At 38.1% G+C, this 17,375-nt stretch overlaps 2 protein-coding genes across 3 annotated transcripts; both read left to right on the top strand.

Moving 5' to 3' along the window:
• Positions 1-3,024: 3,024 nt before the first annotated feature.
• Positions 3,025-8,179, top strand: BLOC1S2 (biogenesis of lysosomal organelles complex 1 subunit 2). The gene is made up of 6 exons (XM_053451069.1): positions 3,025-3,166; positions 4,229-4,361; positions 5,280-5,396; positions 6,911-7,030; positions 7,833-7,937; positions 8,025-8,179. Exons 2-6 carry the CDS (start codon positions 4,277-4,279, stop codon positions 8,054-8,056), a joined length of 459 nt encoding a protein of 152 aa, XP_053307044.1. The 5' UTR covers positions 3,025-3,166; positions 4,229-4,276; the 3' UTR covers positions 8,057-8,179.
• Positions 8,180-9,205: 1,026 nt separating this feature from the next.
• HNRNPH3 (heterogeneous nuclear ribonucleoprotein H3) lies at positions 9,206-14,388 on the top strand. 2 transcript variants are annotated; one of them, XM_053451065.1, is made up of 12 exons: positions 9,206-9,339; positions 10,479-10,567; positions 10,882-11,037; positions 11,123-11,266; positions 11,592-11,730; positions 12,032-12,216; positions 12,474-12,560; positions 12,679-12,788; positions 12,929-13,064; positions 13,160-13,240; positions 13,328-13,417; positions 14,006-14,388. In XM_053451065.1, exons 2-12 carry the CDS (start codon positions 10,489-10,491, stop codon positions 14,014-14,016), a joined length of 1,218 nt encoding a protein of 405 aa, XP_053307040.1. In that variant the 5' UTR covers positions 9,206-9,339; positions 10,479-10,488; the 3' UTR covers positions 14,017-14,388. The 2 variants fall into 2 exon arrangements, with proteins under 2 accessions (XP_053307040.1, XP_053307039.1); XM_053451064.1 differs by lacking the exon at positions 14,006-14,388 and adding an exon at positions 13,596-13,874.
• The last annotated feature ends 2,987 nt before the right edge of the window (positions 14,389-17,375 follow it).

The following is a 17,375-nucleotide window of genomic DNA, read 5'->3' as shown; positions in this document are numbered from 1 at the left end:
GACTTACTGTGGCTTTTTATCTCTCTGTGTGCAGCCAATTTGCACAAACAGGACACAACACTGGAAACCTCACCCTTATCTGCCCCGGTTTTCTCTGATAAGGATGACATAAGGCAGGGGCCAAGGTTAAAAAGAAACACTTGTTACCCAATTACCTTGGCTTTAGGTAACAATTACTCCGTTAAAAGTATTTACAAAAGCTTGTCATGCTACCTTTACACAAAACGGTTTGGGGGGGGGGACCTACACATTGTGCCGTAATGTTACCAGTCTGAAAGGTTACTGTATCTGGCATCCCTCCATCACAGTAACATTGGTGCCATGTTTGCGTACGTTCAATCGGTCGGAATTGAGAAACAGCGAGTGCTCAGATTTGGACTGTGACCTGGATCTGCCCGAGAATACATTTGCTATGTTAAATAAAACATATCTTTATATTTTGGGTTGTCTCACCAATGTTTATAGGATTACACAAGCACATTAACATAAGTAAAAACTAAATATCGCATTTAAAATATCACATAATATTTTACCACTTATTTTGAGGAGGATACATGTTTCACTTCTTTATGGCTTGAATAAGACCCCTGTGTAGGATCGAAACGTTGTCACTTACGGTGAACTAAAGGACACTACATTATGGAGTGCTGAGTGATAATCGTTACTTCTTGAAACTCTGTAACCGGTTATACCGGTAGGCGCCCTACTATGGCACCCAGATTGTGAATGCCGCCCGACATTACTTGTTTACGTTGCTTCGTGTGGACGTCACCTACACAGATACAGCGGCCACAAAGAACTTGGTGCCCTCCTTCAAGGTTCAATAAGTGCGGCTTCAACTGTTCTATTTATACAGTTAATCTAAATGTAGCAGACAAATCTCACTTCTCCAGGTCAATTTGAAAAGAAAATACTGTTTCTTTTTACAAAACGCATTTCAAGATCTTTACCCATTGTACAGCACTACAGAATTTGATGGCGCTATATAAAATTATAATAGCATAACTCTGAAAGACCTGCACTGATCAACCTGTGAGCGTGGGGACATTCTCTCCCTGTTGTTCTAGAAGTCATCGGTGGACTTCCTTTAGTACCAGAAGGACTCTTATTTCCGAGATGCTGCTCATGTCCAGCGACATGAGACTTAATTCAATGACAAGTCTAAAATCTGGATTTTTGCTGAAAATGAAGATGAAATCGGAGGTAATAGCTGCATTTGCACTCGCTGAGTTGGTGGCTTGACACACAATCCTCAGGAGAGACGCAGTTCCTACTTGTAAAGACTGAACTATGTAATTGGCCTCGTGGGCTTTTAACATCCAACTGCGATACCAGCAACACAGAAAACATCCCTGCTGAGGTTTCAGCATAAGTATAAAAAATAAGGCACTTTTCACTGCTTAAAGTGTCACAAAAAAAATCTCATTGTTCTCATTCTCATTTTTTTTCCAACTTTACCTCTAGAGAAGCCCCCACAGGGCAAAATGCGTCAGGTGCATTGCTGCTCAATTTAGATTCCCAACACAGGTTTTTCTCAATTTTACTTAGGTTTGCAGATTATATATAATTTTATCAGCTTGTGTTTTTTTGTGATCTTAACCTGATATTTTTATAATTTACAAATAAATTGTATTTAACAGGGACCTTGTCCTTTTTTCCCTTTTCTATCCTGGTCTGCGTCCCACCCCAGCTGATTATATAAAATCATAGCTACAAGCAGGCAAATAAACTCACGGAAGAAAAATCCAAAAAAGTGACCGATAACTGCTTAAAATGCACATCCCAAGTGTAATTACAGCATACGCAGTTTCCACATCTAGACCATTTTATTTACGTTAACGCCAACTGTTGCCACAGCAGAAGCTCACTAGAATCAGTAGCATGACTACAAATAATATATCTGTTGGCAATGCCCCCCCCCCCAAAAAAAATTATTTATTTGATTTGTCAACTATTAAGAGCTGGATGAAAGATGTTCGCAAAGTACTGATGGGTCAATAAATCAAACCCTTGGTGACTTGTCAGATGGGTTAATTGAAGGTCACATGATTTAGGAATGAAGTTATTTTTCACACATTTAGTTCTGTAATTCAGGTTGATTTGCCAATCTCTATTGAAGTTTATTACTTAAACACACACACATTATATATATATATATATATATATATATATATATATATATATATATATATACATATATATATATATATATACACACATATACACACACATCATATATAAATAAAAAACTCACATGATCACAAAACCATTACCACCTCATCTCCTTGAGAAGGGGCCAAGGGTAGGCAAGGACTGGGTACTAGGATACGTGATGGTACAATACCATACCACGGAGCATACAGTATATTTATTATGCAAATTAGATCAGTCTTTTAAAATAAAGTGAAAGCAGAAAATGAGAATATTCCAGTTAGTTAGTTATATTTCATACATTTATATATCAGCACGCCAAGTTCCACATCCAGTGATCCGCTTTAGCAGATCCCTTATATACATATTACCTATATTATTAATAATTCATATCTACCTCTGCCTATGACATAAGCTATGTATGCAAATGAAGGCACATACCCGTAGCCCCTGTAACGTACAGTACACGCATAACGGCTTCCTATCGGCACAATAACTTGTTTCTGTCACAGACAGTGTATTTATTCATTCATAAATAAAACCTATAAGCCATTTCAGATCATGCACATGTCTTACCCGGAGCCTGCAATAGCGATAGACAGGAAATGACGAGGCCAGCGGTATTCTGTGTCCTTATGGGGCACTGACCCGGCACAGCTGATCTTAAAGTGACAGTACTGGAAGCGGGTCACCTCGGTATACGCTGCCTTATTTCAGATGGTGGGTTGCATTACTCAGGCGGTAATTAAGCCCAGCTTCTCATTGCAAACCATAAAGCTCAACAGTCATATACTATATGTTTCCAACGGGGTAAACTGTGTGGACGGCCGCCATACTTGACTTTGCGAAAGTCTAGCACCTCTGACAGATACAAAGATGGCCGCCACATCTTCCATACGCTGTGGTAAGCGTCGAGAGATGATGTGACGTAAAATATGCGACTGGTCATGTGATACGGTACTAGGGGCTCGTGGTTTTGAAGTGGGGATGTAAACACGGAAGTAACCTCTGTCAGGTGAGATAAATAGCCGGTATATATATGTTTATTTCTTCTGTGGAGCGTGTACTATGCGGAAACGTGTAATATTTCTCCTTGGCTCTGTTTTTTTTTACATTAATTACGGTCCATGCGCAGATTCCTATATTCTCTGCTCTCATTTAATGATATCTGCGCCTTTTAACACATTGGCTTTAATATGAGTGTCCCTGCCACTGAATAAGGCAGACCAGATGTCATATTCTGTGGTTCTAAGACCCAGGACAGCAGATCTGGGGTCCTACTGAGTTAAGCATGTCATGACTAATGTATGGAAGCTTTTCATTCTATGTCATGACTAATGTATGGAAGCTTTTCATTCTATGTCATGACTAATGTATGGAAGCTTTTCATTCTATGTCATGACTAATGTATGGAAGCTTTTCATTCTATGTCATGACTAATGTAATGGATTCTGAGAATTAATAAATGATCCACTAATGTTAAATCCAATCTTTTTATTCTCCGTTTACCGGAAATATGTATTGTATGTAAACGTCTACGCCCCCAGTTCATATGCGCTCCAAGCGTATCCTTCAGTGGCCGTGGTACACTAGGCTAATGTTTCACCAGCTTGACTGAAGGACTGAAGCAAAGCAGCTCTGCTGAGAAGTACAGCTTAGCTCAAGAAGACTTTGAGGGATTTTATAGAGGTCAATTTTTGGAACAGACCTGTGAAAAAAAATTACACTCTTTGACCGAGGCCCTCCATACCTTTTGTTTCTGTAAGTCCAGATTTTTATGATATACACTACTTGTTATGTCCTCTTTACCCCAGTGTACAACATACTGAATTATGATGGCGCCAAATCAGTAAATAATGACATCACATCCTTTCAAATCAAACGTCGTAAATAAGTCCCCCTAACAAAGCCGCTCTTGACAAAGTGACATGTTGTATATCTATTCAAATTCATATACAGGAGGGTTTTTTTTTAATTTAACTGTGACACAGGGACACCAAAAGTTGAAATGAAAGTTGTTTGTTTTTTTTATTATTATTTTCAATTCATTGTAACAGTTACATTAACTTATTCCCAGATTATCATTATCAGACCAACGGAGCGCCTCCTGGCATCGCTTGGAACTATGGCTGAAATAGGTGGACCAGAGAAACCACCTTCAGATGAGCAACCAGCCCTTCCTACTACATCTCAGCCTGCTGCATCTCAAGGTTAGCGCGTTTCTGGTTAATGCCATCAATCTACCACCAGAAAGACAACCATTGTGAAATAAGAACAGATGTTCTATTTGTTGTTTAAGATTTTGTTTAGCCATCGTAACAGATCCTTTCCAGTACAGTATTAATGAGGAAGGACATATTAATGTGATGCTGCAAAGTTGTCCTGTTCACAATTTTGAGTATTTGTTCTTTTCTGTCTTTAGCCTAATGCCCCCTCCCCATGTTGCTTAACTTTTTGGCCTAACCTTGTGTATAGGCATATAGACTGAGAGCAGAATTAATTTTATTAATGGAACAAAATTAAATATGTGTTATAATAATATATTTTATCACGCCACTAAAGTCCATTAAGATTTCTTGTAGCTCATAACCACTTGGTTCTTCATTCACTTGCCAATCACTGTTTAAAATGTTGTTTATGACTTCATTGTCATTACGGTCTTCTTCAGTGTTACAATAGTACACACACAGTTTTGTTTTCCTGTCCAATTTGCTTTCCTCTTGTATTTAGCACCAGCCATGTTTATTATCAAGGTCCCATATAAACAAAGAATGCTTTGCATGAATATGATTTTATCTCTTCCTTGGATTTTTGTTTTACTCTTTACTCATTCTTGTACTGAGGAAAGCAAAAAAAAGTCTAACTGGGAACATTTTCAGTTAAATATTTCCAGAACTCTGTGACATCAAAAAGGTTTCTACAATAGTTTGGTCAATTTAATGCGTATTAAAGGAACATATCTTGTGGTAACCATAGTATAACATGATATTACCCAACTTCAGATTCTATTGCCATGAAACCAAATGCATTCATAGGTTGATTAGGCTATATGTTCGTACACCATTTAGTGTCTTATATGTAAATGCCACTGAATTAATCAAAAGGCGTGTTTACATTGTCAATTTTAGAAGACGCAACAGTTGAAACAGCAGAAGAAGCTGTCGAACCACCAGAAGCGGATATCAATGAGCTATGTAGAGACATGTTCAGTAAAATGTCCTGTTATCTCACAGGAGAACTCATAAGTGAGTATAACCTTTCTTACACCTTTGGACATAATTTTAGGAACTGGAATGGATGGATGTACTTGATTTCATTATATTGCTTAGGGAATCCTAACAAGTCTTCTGTGTACGGTCTAGATCTGTGTAAATCAGGGTTCCCCTGCTGGAGCCCACCTGGAATCTAATGGTCTACAGTATTTACATCTACTTACATTATAGTTGTATTTGCGAAGGTGTTGTAAGCAATTGTTACCAGGGGATTGCGTCAGAAGATGTAAATCCAGAAAAATTAAACATATAAGTTAATTTTTCATTTATATGCAAATGATAAGACAAGTTTTTAACTGTTTACTGTAATCAAATCAATACAATAACCGAGACAGCTATGTTTGGAAGTACATGTTAATTAACTTGCGTCTTTTCTGGTGGTGTTAACTCTGAAAGAGGTTGTATCGACTTGGGGTTTAGTGATGTTAATCAGATCCTGTTTTTGAATAGAATGTGTCCTTTGCCATGTACGAGGCATTGCAATCTGGTAGTTTACATACCGCATTTCAGGTATTCATTCAAATCTCAAGTTCTCTTGCAGGAAAAGCTCGCCTTTTTAACAAAACAGCATATGTGTACAAAGGGATTTGGGGGCAGAGTTTGGGATGTTGTGTTATCGCCATAACAACTAATATATTGGTCCAATCAGCAAGGTGGTTTCATTACTTGCTATCATGACGAGACCAGATTTGTAAAGCCATCAACAACAACCCCCAGCATGATATAAACCAGAACAAAACATCTGGTGGTTAAAAGCAATGTGTTTTAATGATTGTGTTTTAGAACGCTGTGGTGATCTTTTGCTGTAATGGAAACTAACACCTGTATTTCTTTAAAGGTGCAGTTCCTATTATGCTGAATGTAACACTTGTGTAGGCAAATCACGAAAAGAAATATTATTATTATTATCTTTTATTTATATAGCGCCAACAATTTACGCAGCTCTTCTTACAATTCATATATTCAAGGGGTATGACAAGACAAGAATTGACAGACGAAGACAAACCGATACATTAGGTGGAGAGAAATATCTTGCCAGTTGCCATTTGATTCCCTACCCATTCCAAGAAATAATTCCTCAATTGTGTAAAATTTTGCCTCGCTAATCATGATGTACGGTGCGATAGTTTTAGGCAGGCGTGAAAAAATACAAATGCAACGTAAACAGAAGACAAATCTAAATCAATCAATCACCCTTTTCAAAACAGCATCAATTCTTTTAGGAATTTTTACCCAAAGTCTGGGATTTTGTTGGCATACAGTTAGGTTATGATTAAACAATTAGACCAGACACGTGCTAATGGTCATCAATACTTAATTTGAATATTAACACCACTATGGTCAGGTGGTAGCTGTGATTAATAAAACATTGAAAATTTGGTGAAATTAAACATTCTGTAACTTTGCTGCATTATTTATACAAAAGCTAGATACCTGTCATAAAGATAGCACACAAAGTCCAACATGTATAATATTTATTTTTCCAGCCACCAGTGAAGACTACAAACTCTTGGAAAATATGAACAAATTAACCTCTTTGAAGTACATGGAAATGAAAGACATTGCAGCAAATATTAGTCGAAATCTCAAGGATTTGAACAAAAAATGTGAGTATACTAGAAGCAAAAGCAATTTCTGAAAACTGATGGAAGTCAAAAGTATTTCACCGTTGGTTTACAAACCTGGCTATATACTCCTTCTACACCTTTTCTAAGGTTATTGTAAAATAGATTGACCAATATGATATTTGAGACTCAAACGTATACAAATGTATATTAACCAAAGGCTTTTTTCCTTTGTTTTTTTTTTAAATGAACATTTTTGTTAATATGAGACCTTTTGTAGTTTTGGCTCTGATTGTTAAAGAGTGTCAAAAACAAAATATAGATTGCTAAATATTTCAATTTCTAGTCCATTAGCCCTTCCAGCTTCAAAGTCGGAATGACTGAACATGTAAAGGATACGGATAAGATAGAGATGATGCGGGGTGTATTAATAGAGGGTAATTCCGTTGCAAAGTTTCATGAACAGTCTGTCTCTACAGTAACAAAAGCAATGGTCTAATCATCAGAAAAAAATAACAGGTTGCTATGGTGAAAAGACCTGCTGCATCAGAATTGCTGTTTATAAAGGAAGCTAATATTTACTGCTTCTTTAACGCCCATCTTAACAGTATTTTTCTCATGGAGACCTAGATTAATGTATATGACCTAGATCATCGTATAGCATGCTACATATCCCATACAAGGTTGGTTCTGAAGCCAATGACATCATGAACATGACCTAAAGTATTCCTAAATTATTTCAAAATTCAATAAAATGTGGTTAATAATGAAATTTGTCAGATATATTCCATCTTTGGAATGTTATTTGTTTACAGCACACATAAACGTGTTGACTATTTTACAGATGCAAGTCTCCAGCCGTATCTGGAACAAATAAATCAGATCGAAGAACAAGTTGCTTCACTGGAAAACGCGGCATACAAACTAGATGCTTATTCGAAGCGGTTAGGTGGGTACATTACCTGTAGCTATTTTTGTATTGTATGGTATAATAGAAAATTTGAATTTTTCCTAATAATTTTCATTTCTCCTACAGAGGCGAAGTTCAAGAAACTAGAGAAGCGGTGAAAGACGGCTTCTGGAACTGCACTTGTTTCAGTGAATGATATTCAACTTAGTAACGACTCTGCAATGCTTTTTATTATGTATGAATAAATATAGGCTTATTGACAATAATCAAGTGACTCTGCGATTGGCTTATCATATATATTTTATTAGGAAAGTAGTTCAAATAAAGACAAAACTTTTTTTTCTTTTAGGTTATAGATAAATAGCCTATATACAGTATTGGTCTGAAAACAACTATACATTGTCCGTGGCATGTCATTCTTACTGGACATACTTGCTTTCAATTTATATTTTGTAGCCTAAAATCGAAGGACATTTATATGTTCAAATCAGTATGGTTACTTTAAGGAACAGTAAGTCAATTGCATCCGCTTTCTCGTTGTTTCTATGTTAGATGCTCTGTACGAAGCTTAAAAGGACACTCGAGGCATCATATACACATTAATGCATGTGATGGCTGAGAGGTCCTTTTAATTGACATGGTGCCCCCACATGGAAATACGTGGGGGGATTTTGCAGCCAATCAGTGGCGAGAATTGTCTGACAACCGAGGAGACAGGGAGCTGCAGCTTTTCCCCAAGTTAAGTGGTTGTATTTTTTTTAACCTTTGAAGATTGCAAATTGTACTCAAAGTACTTGCAAGTATATGCATTCTTCTTTGGTATGGCTTTCAGGGACATTAAACTATCCCTTTAATTACCATCTCTCCATGTGATATCCTGTTAAGATGTTACGCAGGCTACAATGACTGGGTGTGAATTATTTGCTCTCAATTCCCGCGCCTGGATATTGCTTGGTGTTGCCCGCTAGTAAAATGGCAGCAGCCAGTAACCCATTCAAGCGCCGCATCTAATCGATGTGTAAAATCAATGTGAAAAATAAATGGGGAAATGGTATTTCCAATTACCAAATTTACACGCAATACTATTTATGTTAATACAATTTTTATATATGAACGCCTTACATTGCTATGGATTTGTTCAGTAGTGATTATTGTTATCATGAGTTACTAAAACCATTACATGGTCAGGAATCCCTTCACAGCCAGTAACAAACATGAAGAAAACAGGAACTTGCGAAAATTGTCCCTTAGGCATACGTCACTTCCTCTCTGGCGTTCCCGCCCTGGCATCGTATCCCGAGGTTCCAAAGCACCTTTGCCGCTACGCTGCAGTGACGCCATCACGTCGCATGCGTTGGAACCCACGAGTTGTGTATGAAAGGAGTCGCCGCTAAACGCTCAGTCTTTAACACCTTACCCGTACTGTGTGTCCGAAATCCAGGTAAGTAGAGCCCCGCGGCAGAGCGAAGCGACCGGGATATTCGCGGAGCTGCTGGCGATACGTGTTTTAGTCAGAGAGCGGCAAAACCGCCTGTATTTTGCGGCCTGGTGGCGTATGCTTCAGTCGCCATTTTGTATGAGCTTCTGGCCTAATTGTACTTATTAGGCCCGGCGAAACGCTTCACTCAATGCGCGGTATCTTTTAGGCCCTGTTTAGGTACGTCGGCCTTAATCAGCTTGTAGGTGGGTCGCTTCGGTGTGTATAACCCCGACCAGGCATGCCGTGGAGCAGAGTCTACGCGCTGCAGGTGTTAAGCCTTGTGTGTTTCCCCAACGTTTAGCTCTAGAACGTATACCTTTTGTTAAACCTGAGCTTTAAATCGGTTCGAAAGGAGGAATAGCAGCTCACCCTGCGAGCTGTGCATGCAGTGCGGTCGGAAATGCATTTAGTCCGGGCGCGTTCAAACACCGTAACGTAGAATTGTAACAGGTTTGTTGGACTGCGTGCCCGGTGCATTTATACCCCTCCCGTTTTGGCGGTTGATATGATTTGGAAGCATTCCGCCTTGTTACGTTTACCGCATCTGTATATTGCCTCAGCCGTATTTAAAAAGCCATATTACTTGGCAAAATACATTGTTGTGATTGCCAAGGTAGCCTTGGCAACAAGTAACGGGGGAATTGCGAACCAGAAGAAAATGTAGATGGCATCCGTTTCCATGAGGGCGAGTCCTCTATCTGCCACCTCTTGGTGTGTTTTGCCCACACTACCCTGAGCTGGACAGGCCATTGGAACAAAGTAGCCGCTATAAAGGCTGACTTCATTTAAAAAGTTTTTTTAATTAGTTTTTGAAAGGTGATCAGCAGGGTTAAACCATGTGTCATGTGATAGGGGTACTTTTACAACGTTGAACCCTGACCCCCCTTTTTACCCTGATATTATTGGGGATTATAAATGTTTTCTTGCGTTGAGTGTTTGCAGCAGCGATAGGACAGGATATATCTTATTAGTACACCCCAATTTCATATACAGTATACAAACTCTTTACTGATCCTTTACATGTTTTGTCTGTCGTTTGTTTGGGGTTTTATCTGCTCCTGATAATAAGATGGATGAGTGTTTACCTTTTCCCTTCACAGAACTAAAAGAATGTCTGATGAATACATTGTAAGGGTTCGCGGCTTACCTTGGTCTTGCACACGAGAGGAAGTTCTCGAGTTTTTTTCAGGTAAGTTTTACCTGAAAAACTTTACTGCAGTGTTTTTTTTTGTTTTCTTTTTTTTTTTTTTTTGCTGGATTCATATAATTGCAAGTGTTAAAATATTGGGTGTTTTGTAGAGACTAAGCAAACATACTGCAGTGCAGCTATTGGATTCCTCCTTCCAGAGGATGTTGGGAATCTTTGTAATTTATATAGGTTTTGAAGCTGCAGTGCATTATAGAAGTATTTAATCTTTTTTTTTTAATTCACGCAGTACCGATCCTTGTTTGAAATATTTGTATTTAAATCTTTTGTCTGCAAATCTCCTTTTAAAACTGTAGAATGCACCATTGTTGAGGGCGTTGGTGGTATTCATTTCACCACTTCCAAAGAAGGAAGGCCCAGCGGTGAGGCCTTTATTATGTTGGAGTCCGAAGATGATCTCAAAAAAGCTTTGGAGAAAGACAGAAAATACATGGGACACAGATACATTGAAGGTAACTTGTCGCTTCGTGCTGTGTAGCATTTTTAACTTCCTTATACTTCATATGTTAATATGAACAATTTGACGGTGTTTTGCAGTATTCAAGTCAAACAACACAGAAATGGAGTGGGTTTTAAAACACAACAGTGCAGGCGATGTTGATAGCGCCTCTGACGGAACTGTGCGGCTTCGGGGGCTGCCATTTGGGTGCAGCAAGGAAGAAATTGTACAGTTCTTCTCAGGTATATTTAGGCTCAAAATTTCTGTCCTACTTATGTATACAACATGCCAATGCCATTTCTTTTCATGATTAGTAGGCTGTTTGTTTTATAAATGCAAGTGGGATTGGGGCCTGAAATATGTGGATCTAGTATTGAGAATGTAGTTAAAGTAGTGAATGTTTTAAATGTGGGGAAGTTGTGGGGTGGCGGGTGAAGTTATTAAATTTATTCTTTGTTCCAGCTAGTAGGTGATGGGAATCTTTAAAGTTGTCAGTATTGATGAGTTGGGAATGTTTCAGCCTTTAACACTGTTCCCCTGATGGGGTTATTTGTCCTTGGGTTAAAGGGTTGAGAATCGTGCCAAATGGGATAACATTGACGGTCGACTACCAGGGGAGAAGCACAGGGGAGGCCTTCGTGCAGTTTGCTTCAAAGGAGATAGCAGAAAATGCTCTGGGGAAACACAAGGAAAGAATAGGGCACAGGTGGGGATGGACAGACTGGGATGGTGATTCTGTCTTTTATTTTTGGGCTCCATATTGGTGGGTGGAGGGTATGTTTTTAAACTGCCTGTTTCCTGGTCAACGAAAACAATGCAATGTGGAATTTACTTTGTCTTCGAATGCTTTCTTTGGGGATTGCTTTTTTATTTTCTTTCTTCAAATTGTTAAAACTGCATAATATAATTTGTACTGTCTTTTTCTGTAAAGCGTGTAAATAAGACTTTTTTATGATTTTTGTATTACGCATAGTTCCTGACAGTCTCCCTTTGAAACTTTCATGTAGATATATTGAGATCTTTAAAAGTAGCCGAAGCGAAATCCGCACATCTTATGATCCTCCAAGGAGAGTAATGGGTCAGCGTCCTGGACCTTATGACAGACCAATGGGAGGCCGCGGAGCGTACTATGGTGCTGGACGTGGCAATATTTACGATCGTATGCGTGGAGGAGGTGGTGGATATGGTGGTGGTATGTATACATGTTGTAAGAAAAATACAATACTGCATATTGCTTGTAAAATGTAATAATTAAGGCCTCGCTTTCTCTGTGCCCATGAAGGAATACTTGCACTTGGTGTAAAGTGTTCTGAATTGCATAGATGTGTCTGTATCAAACTACAAATGCAGATGACCTTAAAATACAGCTCTCGTGAATATAATCTGTAAAGATGAAAAAGTGTTAATGGTTTCTAAAATGCTCACCTATGTGACCTGTATTTCTTTCAGGTTACGGTGGTTTTGATGATTTTGGTGGTTATAACAACTATGGCTATGGCACAGATGGTTTTGACGATAGACTCAGAGAGAGTAGAGGTAAGTGTTATCGCCTCAACCTTTCTTTTGTTCTAATCTGAGGTACTTCCTCAAAAGTTAACGATGTGGAAATGTCTTGTGCAAATGTAGGGTTACGCATTTTTGTTTAATATCCTAGGTATTCCGCAAGCTTACAGTGCTGGTGATGCAACTACAGGGTTTCATAGTGGGCACTTTGTTCATATGAGAGGACTACCCTTCCGTGCCACAGAAAGTGACATTGTTAATGTAGGTATCTGAAATCTTCATTAAATGTGCTATATAGATGTTTTCTCACATGGTACGACGCATTTACTAGAACGTGCAATTTTTTAATATATATAACAGAGGCTTAAACATGGCTCTTAAATTAACTTTTTTTTACGCAGTTCTTCTCCCCACTGGCTCCAATCAGAGTTCACATAGACATTGGAGCAGACGGAAGAGCGACAGGAGAAGCTGATGTAGAATTTGCAACGCATGAGGACGCAGTAGCAGCTATGTCTAAAGACAAAAATAACATGCGTAAGTTCTAGCATCAATGCTCCATTTCATAATTACAAGTACTTAAATTTATTGTAGTGTGTGTGGTTTAAATCGGTGTTTGATTTATTTTTCAGAACATAGATATATTGAATTGTTCCTCAATTCAACGGCAGGCGGTGGGACAGGAATGGGGTGTTACAGCAGGGAAGCACTGGGTAAGTGTCATGCCCTGTAGTGTTTATATTACAGCCAATCCGCAGTTGTTGTTACTAACAAAATATGCATTTTTTTTTTGTCCACAGATAACACTGGCTATGGTGCGGTTGGTAGAATGGGCATGACCGGCAACTACAGTGGTTGTTATGCAAATCCTGATGGTTTAGGTGGCTATGGTAAGTATAAAACTGTAATTTGCTAGGTTTGCTTTAGAGAACGATAGTGTATCTTAGGAGTTATGGCATGGGTTGTGGGTGCAGTCAGCTCAGGTGTTTAAATGAGACCTGTTCAGAACTCCAGAAGTTCTGTGTGACTGTCTGATCAAAGCATCATGAAATATGCTTTTCTTTGCAGGTAGGGGCAATACTGGAAACAGTGGGGGCTACTATGGGCAGCACGATAGCATGAGTGCAGCTGGATGGCGTGGAATGTACTAGTAAAGATTTCATTTGACTAGAGAAAATCGAAGAATTCAGTTTCTTAGTTAATCTTTTTGTGTTGAGCTGTTTGTATGGACTTGAGAAAAATGTTCTTAAATTTTTAGTGAGCAAAGTACAGTGAGCATTGTTACCTGTAGGCTTTAATTTGTTCAAATGCAAAAGTTGACTTTGAATAAATTTTTTATTATCCAAATATGTCTCTCTTTATGCCTATAAACTAAGCTAAGGGACAGGCTTGTGCGGAGAGCATGCAGCTTTAGTAGGGGACTTTTTTTTATTTATTTATTTTTTCTGACTCGGATTAAGTTTCAGTTTCTTTTTCAGAAACTCTGTGACTGTCACATGAAGATGAACCCCCCTCCCTTATTCATGCCTGAGGCTGTTCCACAAAGGATGTGGGGTTTGCAGTTTTAATGAAGTTACCAACTTTTTTTATTTCTCTTTTGTTGCCAATATTTGTTCTGGCTTTCAAACCAAGTGTGTCACTCAATCATACCACACATGGTTAAAAAAAAATATCTACACTATGTAATTGCGTTATCAAAAATTATATCGATGTTGTGACTGGCATTCTTAACTGAAAATTATAACACAACATAACCTACTGGACAAAGTATTTTGTACAGATTTTTTTTTTTTTTTTTACATGTTCACTTTTAGAAAACTTGTACAGATTTGCTCTACAAAATGAAATTTGGCATGAACTACTAGTGGTGCTTTTTATTTAAGTGAAGACTTTATCATAAAATGCTTAAATCTGGCTATTTATTATATAGCCAGCCACTGTGTACACATCACTCTTCTCAATGTAATGGGTTACTGCATGCTTCAGTTCAATTATGGGCCTATGACATGTTAGGTGCTTATATCGTGATTCCTCGTACGCCCCCCAACAATTCATGTATCTTGGTAACATCTGATATGGTAGATGAAACTTCCAGAAGTAAGGTTTAGTTAGTTTACCTACCCTACTTCATTATCTTACCCACTTTAGTCCATATTATCCAAAACTCTCCCCAGCGAACAGTGGCCCTCTTCCTGGGTGGGCTTTAACTAAAGAAACTTTGCTGTTGCATCTGGTCATAGTCAGGAATACCTGTCTCTTTGGTGTGTGACAAAATAGGCTTCAGAGGTATGTAAAGGTCTATTTTTCACATTTATACATGTTGCACCATGTCAAAGTGGTCACCTCATAATGGTGACAGACACCAGAAGGGTCAGCTTCATGTTTAAAATTAAGTCTCTTAGTAAGCAGTGGTTTTCACCACAGTCTCCATGGTACTCTGATGGCCTAGGTTTTAAACTCACTGTTGGGAAAAGAATGACTAGCTAAGTTGGCAGTAATTGCCAATCTAAGTCTAACGATCAATGACATGCCAGACATGTCATCTGTCATTACCTGTTTTTCCATCTCTGCAAGAGATTTTGCCTCCTGCAAGATTTTCCAGACCCAGACGTGGTTAGTAAAATATAACATTTAAAATAGTTTTAAATAAAAGTTTGGTAACGTTTAAAAACAATTATGCAGTGAAGTCACCAGCAGAGGAACCATACAGTTCCAATAAAATGTGTTAAACGTTTAACTTAGATTGCAAGTGCTAAAATTAGCACTGTTGTCTGAGAAATCCTGGCATGGAAAGATAAAATACCCACTGAGTGTCTAGTTTTTATTTTAAAAATTTTTTTTTTTTATGGTTTGATGGGTTAAAGTGAATTGGTCGTGTTCCAATATGTTCTAAAAAGGGTATAGGTGCTGACTGGGTAGTATCACTGTACTCAGGGGTTGTTGCTGAACAAAACACACAAAACATGACTACCACCAACTGACATTAGCGCATGTAATGAGTTTAAACACCGCTATTTTAAATACTATTGTGAATTAAACTAGCCAGCAACAGTGTCCCAAATAGGACATGGGGAAAGAAGGACCTGATGTCAGCTCCAAGTTGAAGAAAAATGCGCACTTCCCCCATCTGGCATCTTACCTCCCAAAACAACCTGGCAAATCCATGCATTGGGAGTATCGCTGTACACAGCAGATGTTGCTGAACACATATTGGAGTGTTTGACAGTGACATACACCAGGAGCTTCACATTTATACCTGAATTACAATAACTACCACAAAGTTTGACAAAGGCTGGTAGTAGAATTAGTGTATGGAAAGTGTTAAAATAGCATTTGGAATGTCTTTAAAAATATATGGCTTGGGTGTAAATTGAATTGGCCAGTCTTTACAATGTCCCAAATATCACATGGAGCTGAATGACCAGATAAGAAAAATGGTTTTGAAATAGCAAAATGCTACTTGTACTTATTGCCCTATAACAAACAACAACAAAAAAACCCATTGGGTATTTCTAAACTCGGGAGAAACAGAATCTATTAAGCGGGTTTTTAGCTTTTGTAGATGAGATTTTTCAAATGAGGTTTTTTTTTATTTTTTTTCACCTTAGTTTATTATTTTTTTAAAATAGTAAATTAGATATGATCAAAAAAATGGTATCCGAAAAAAGGAAAGCCCTTCTTGGGGAAAAAAACCTTATATATAACTTGTGGGTACGGTTAATGAAAGAAAAAAGAAAATTACAGCTAAACACAAGCAAAAGATGTTAAAACTGCCTTGGCCGTGAAAGAACAGCCCAGTCCTTAAGGGCTTAAAGGGAAACAGTCACCACCGCCTTTAAATACTCCCAAATACACTAAACAGCACACTCGCAGCGATAACTTGTAGGATGTACCGCTGCCTAACGGTATCAGCAATCAGCAATGGTTTAGCTACTCTAGCTTTGTTGAACTCGTATTGGAGATACTTGTGCTGCAATTTAGGAAGCTTTTGGAAATCACCCTTTTAAAAATAATTTGTAAACCGGTAGTGTATGTGTCTCGATTCATCTAGCCTTTACTCTGTGACTATATTTCAAGATACATACGTAGAATTTGAGTATATTTTTATTACGCTATGTAGGTCTATCGGCTAAGGACCAAGAGGTGATAATTTCCAAGATATGTCACAGGGTATTCTGTAAACCAGGATATCCAGCTGCTAAAGACAATACTTTGACAGCTGAGTTCTCAGGATTGATTTGATGGGACCTTCAACTACCCAACTTCAACTGAAGGTGCTTGGTTTAAAAGGGACTATTTAATGGCAGATGGAAACTATAACAATTTCCTTTAAGGCCATCTCAGCTTTTCAGCCTGGCTGAACCACTCTGTTTGCCCTAAATGCAGCTTAATGGTTAAGAATAATCATAAATTCAAAAAACATGAAGTTAAGGTGGATGAAGTACCATTTCCCGTTCATGGGTGGTGGTTTTGTTTATTATCAGTCATACATAGGAGGACCGAAGGAGTCTGTACCTAGTTTAACCTAAAGTGCCAAGCCATTCAGAGTTTAGTACTTCTTCCAGAAATAACGCTTTACTTGGAAGGAAAGGAAAACTTTGATCATCAATATATATCTTTATTAGTGTGTATTAAAGACTCTCCACTACTTGGTCCGGCATTCCATCGGAAGAAGAAACATTTGAGGTCCCAAAACATCTTTTTCTATATAGGCCTAATCAAAGGTATCATATCTGATAAATAAATCTTCTTTTAACATGGCATGAATGCTAAACAGAAAAACACAAAAATTAAAACACAACTGTCCCAAAGCTCTTTGTTACCATCATAATAGGAATCGGCTTACGG

Source organism: Spea bombifrons, chromosome 11 (genome assembly GCF_027358695.1).
Source record: "Spea bombifrons isolate aSpeBom1 chromosome 11, aSpeBom1.2.pri, whole genome shotgun sequence".
NCBI classification, from domain to species: Eukaryota; Metazoa; Chordata; class Amphibia; order Anura; family Pelobatidae; genus Spea; species Spea bombifrons.
The sequence above is the reverse complement of the archived record's forward strand: the minus strand, read 5'-3'. Positions and strand labels throughout refer to the sequence as shown.

Coding starts and splice junctions, on each gene's coding strand:
- BLOC1S2 (XM_053451069.1), top strand. CDS start 4,277: ATGGCTGAAATAGGTGGACCAGAGAAACCACCTTCAGATGAGCAACCA. Junction 5,397..6,910: donor TCTCACAGGAGAACTCATAA/GTGAGTATAACC, acceptor TTATTTTTCCAG/CCACCAGTGAAGACTACAAA. Junction 7,031..7,832: donor CAAGGATTTGAACAAAAAAT/GTGAGTATACTA, acceptor ACTATTTTACAG/ATGCAAGTCTCCAGCCGTAT.
- HNRNPH3 (XM_053451064.1), top strand. CDS start 10,489: ATGTCTGATGAATACATTGTAAGGGTTCGCGGCTTACCTTGGTCTTGC. Junction 11,731..12,031: donor AAGGAAAGAATAGGGCACAG/GTGGGGATGGAC, acceptor ACTTTCATGTAG/ATATATTGAGATCTTTAAAA. Junction 12,789..12,928: donor CAGAAAGTGACATTGTTAAT/GTAGGTATCTGA, acceptor TTTTTTACGCAG/TTCTTCTCCCCACTGGCTCC.